Below are 4,668 nucleotides of genomic sequence, written 5' to 3' on the forward strand. Positions count from 1 at the left end.
TCATCGTTTTCTTTGGAATTAGGAGCAGGAACCATAGCTAGTGCATTGGAGGAGGAAACAACTTATGGAACACCGAAAAACTGACTTTGTGGATGAGGCATAGATGATGAAGCAACAAATGGTGCGACTGATGGAGTAATAAAGGTTTGATTCTGAGATTGTTGAGCAGCAAAAGCTTGACATGGAGATGAGGTAAAAGATGTAAAGACGTTATTTGAAGAAATCCCAAGATTTGTAGTTGAGTAGGAATTCACATGATTAATCTCTCGTTGTTTATCATCAAGATCACGGGCTTTGATAATTGTCATTGTTTCAGCAAGACTGAGACGATTGAGATCTTTTGTCTTCTTGATGACAGCCACATTCATATCCCACGACTTCGGAAGTGAATTCAACAACTTTTTGTTTATCTCAGTTCTGGTCAAGTAAATCTCAGTTGTACTCATCTCAGTAGTGAGTGTAGTAAATCTCTGCAACTGAGCTTCCAGGGTTTCTCCAAGAACATAATTGAACATATTGAACTTTTGTCTTAACATATCTTGACGGCTCTCTTTCATATCTTCATTTCCCTCGTAGACCTCAATTAAAGCTTCTCACAGTGCTTTGGCTGAAGTATATTCTCTGAAGCCTTGAGCAATATCGGGAGATAAAGCCATAGTCAAAGTAGCCAGTGCCCTTTCCTGTTCTTCAACCTTTTCGAAATCTTCATCAGTGTAATCAGCATACAATTTATCAATTGTTTGTCCATTCGGAAAATTTGTAGTCATTCTGACTGGTCCTTTGAGAATACTTTGCCAAACCTTAAAATCTTTCATTTTGATGCATTTCTCGATCCGGTATTTCCATTATGGGAACCCTTCTGCAGACAATAATCGTGGAATGCGGGTGGTGGTTCCCATGATGGAATCCAATTCATGATGAAGTGATTGGCTTTGAGAATCCATTATTGTTTTTGTTGTTTTTTTTTTTTAATTTTTTAATTTTTGTTTTTTACTTAAAAAAAATAAAAAAGTTCAAACAACTAAGGAGTTTATGGCCGTACACTCCCAACCGCACACTCTAGCCGTACACACAACCGCACACACACATGTACACTTACAACCGCACACTCTTCAACCGTACACCTTCATCCTTCAACCGTACTCCTTCAAAAATACTTGATTTTCAATCCAAAGCCTTTAAATGATGTTTTAGAACAAATACTTCTATGAGTAAATTCGAATTATCTTCAAAAATGATGAAGTTACTATGGCCGTACACTCACACGGATCCAAATTGACACTGACTTAGCTCTGATACCAATTGTTAGGTCCCAAATTCTAAGATCCTAATCAGTGATCAAATGATATTGCAATCAATTCAGAGTGTAGAAGGAGTAGAAGAATAATTAAACCAAGCATGCACACATTTATATCACATAAACGTCAAATACCCTTGGAAAACACACACTTGCGTCACCTTTAGACTCACACTGACACCTACTATTTATAGCACCCCAACAGTACAAAATAAATGTCTAGCCCAAACCATTAAATTATGACCTATCACTTTTAAATAAACATTTCCAAACATAGCTCATTGCAAAAAGATTTAGAGTATTTATAATAGTGATTTCAATGAGAAAATTGAATGAAATATCAAGTCAATGAGTCATTTGATGTATGAAATTCTATCATTATGAGATGTCACTTTGGCATTCAATGGATTTAGAATTTAATAGCCATTGAACTCATCAATAAAAAAAGTTTTTAATTCTTAAATATTTACTATAAATTACATTCTATAAACTTCTCTTAAACTTTATAGAATTCAATGCATTATAAAATAAAAAAAATATAGTTGTATGAATTATAAAAAGATTACGTGTGTAAATGTATTTACATTGTGAATGCCTATATAAGGATGGAACATAGAATTGTAATTTACTCATTGCAAATGCAAGCGTGCAAACCTAACTACAAGTCGAAGTTCCACCAAAGCTATAACTTAGCTCATGATTCGCAAAACACCCATCAACCTATCACTTATGTCAAAACACTAAACACATGAAACTGTTCCATGATAGAATACTTGAAGATCAAGTTAAATATCTCACACTTTATCACCAGTATCATCCAGAATTCCCACACCTTCATCGTCAAGATCAAATGGCCTGAACAGGTAAAACATCACAATATAGAACAAGAGATTGCCGATTTCCTCGGTAGTCCACCTAAAGAAAATAATGTATACTAAAAACACGAAAGGGAAAACATCCGGCCTAACAGAAGTCTCCTTGATCGAGATAAACGACCTCATAAAGGTTGATGTATCCTTAGACTCTTTGAAAGCTATACCAGAGCAAAAAGTGTGGGAAAAAACAACGAAGCAACAGAAGCCATCTATAACACCAAAACTTTCATTCAAAGCATGCTCTTCAATATATGAAACAGATTGCCCTACGACTGTATAACTTACAATAGCCCAAACCTGAAATAGGATAACAATCGTCCAAATGAATATTGCCCATTCTGGCAAAACCCGCCTCCAGATACCCCATCCGACACCGATCAACATGATTACAGTGAACAAAAGCACATTCCTCATAAACTGAGATACGTAAAACAAGACATGCCATTCATGATGAGTACCTGTAACCTTGAAATCATGTTGATCCATCCCCTTGCAGAATAAGTTAAGGAGAGTCATCACAAGCAACACACCCATTACTAAATGGAGCTTCTGAAAATATTGCTTGTTCCTGAAGTATACTTCGATCCATATCGATAAGAAGCAGAGATAAATGTAGAAGAAATTGAAGTAGAGAGATGGCTGAGGTTGCTCGGCTGATAAATAATCTTTGGTGGTTCCGTCGTCATTGGTGTTGTAGAGTTCTGTGCGGACATCCATGGTGACGAGTGATAGGTCGTTGCAATTGGCGAAGTAGAGTGAGTATTCACCTGGATATATGACATTGTACGATTTGTTAAAGGATGATTGAGGAGGAGGGGTAAGATTTTGGAAAGTATAGAGAACTGTGATGAATTTGATATCCAATGCGCACAAATCAGGGTTTCGATCGAATTCAAGATTGTATCTGTGTTGCAGTTCATCCGAAAGAAGAAAGAAACCAATACGTGATGGATCAGGTTGTGATGAGTTGGAGGTGACCGGAATGGAGGAGATCCCGACGGAGGAGACAGCGACGGAAACGTAACCGGTATGTGAGTATTCGAACTCCGAAAAGAAGATTATATCTCGGTTATGGGATCGGATCTTCACGGATCTGATATCCGCCGTGGATGGTGCAGCGAAGAGGAAGAAGAGGAGGAGAATTTTTCCTAAAATCCTCATTTTGGTTTCATAGAATTACAGGTGGTGGCTAACGGCAGAGGGAGGCGGTGGCGGGGAAGAGGTGAGATGAGTAGGATTAACCGGAATTTTTACTTTTGGACATCTGTTTTAAATAGGTTAATTACTAATTAACGCAAATACTCAAACTCTTACGTATCAAGAAAACTAGACTTGGATGGAATATCCTCAATTCAAAAACCCGATTTCTATGTACATAATATCGTGAATTAACTAAGGATATGATCTGTTATTTGACTTATTTCTCATCGTGAGACTTCTTAACGTGCCTATAAAAGCACATATAAAAACTTTAATTATAAAAAATATTCCAATAATTAAATATTAAACGCATTAATTATAAAAAATATTTTTTGTAATTAATTTATTTTATATTTTTCAATAAAAATATTATATAATATTTTTTATAATTAATGTTTTCTATGCATGTCTTAAAGACATATATTAGAAAATCTCTTGGTTAAAAATATCAAATTTTGGAATTCCATTATTTTTATAAATATTTCCTATAATTTGTTTATTATTTGTAAATAACATGGAATTATCGATGATCAATGGAAACTCTTAAACCTTGGATTTGATGATTCATTTGGCTTGAATGTGTTTGTATATCTTTCTTTATAGCTTCAACTTAGCAAGTAGACCTTGCAATCTGAGTCTACGTGTCGTTTATATGTATTACATGAAACCATGGATAAACATAAATTTATACGAATTTAATTCATGTACATACGTGTTTATATGTGTTTATGCGTGTCGCGTGTCAATATGGATTTAGTTCGTATATATACGTGTTTAAACAGTTAAATTGTGTTTGACACACGTAAATTAACAATCATCGATGAAAAAGAACAAGAAGCGCTTGAAACACCCACGTAGATTTCTTCTAATCGCATTTAAAGAAACATACAATGACAGCTATTGGCCAATTTCTAGATTTTCTAGAAAACCTACGCAACGACTCTTTTTGCCAAAGAATAAAAATTCTTTACAAATGGTTATTGGCTTAATCGCTATGTGTGGTTGACTTGGATTGCATCACACGTGAAGGTAATAGAAATTCATTACTTTTAATAACAATGTACTGCTTGCATTTCATTACATATATATAGTAACAACTTGTAATGAACAAGGCTTTATTTCCATACAGGTAGCAAACTTAAGTACATTGATATTATGGGAAAACAATAAAATATTGTTACTATAAAAAATGAATGTAAGCAAATAAGTTGTTATTATTGATAAGAAATAAAATATGTTGGTGGTGAGAGAAACATACATTGTTATTCCTTGTAATTTGCCTTAAATTGATGATAG

The 4,668-nt window shown here is 34.6% G+C and overlaps 1 protein-coding gene across 1 annotated transcript; it reads right to left on the bottom strand.

The window, feature by feature from the left end:
- Positions 1-1,825: 1,825 nt before the first annotated feature.
- Positions 1,826-3,558, bottom strand: LOC111914560 (protein CANDIDATE G-PROTEIN COUPLED RECEPTOR 7). The gene has a single exon (XM_023910272.2). It carries the CDS (start codon positions 3,331-3,333, stop codon positions 2,092-2,094), a length of 1,242 nt encoding a protein of 413 aa, XP_023766040.1. The 5' UTR covers positions 3,334-3,558; the 3' UTR covers positions 1,826-2,091.
- Between the last annotated feature and the right edge of the window lie 1,110 nt (positions 3,559-4,668).

Source organism: Lactuca sativa, chromosome 4, assembly GCF_002870075.4.
Source record: "Lactuca sativa cultivar Salinas chromosome 4, Lsat_Salinas_v11, whole genome shotgun sequence".
NCBI classification, from domain to species: Eukaryota; Viridiplantae; Streptophyta; class Magnoliopsida; order Asterales; family Asteraceae; genus Lactuca; species Lactuca sativa.

Coding starts and splice junctions, on each gene's coding strand:
- LOC111914560 (XM_023910272.2), bottom strand. CDS start 3,333: ATGAGGATTTTAGGAAAAATTCTCCTCCTCTTCTTCCTCTTCGCTGCA.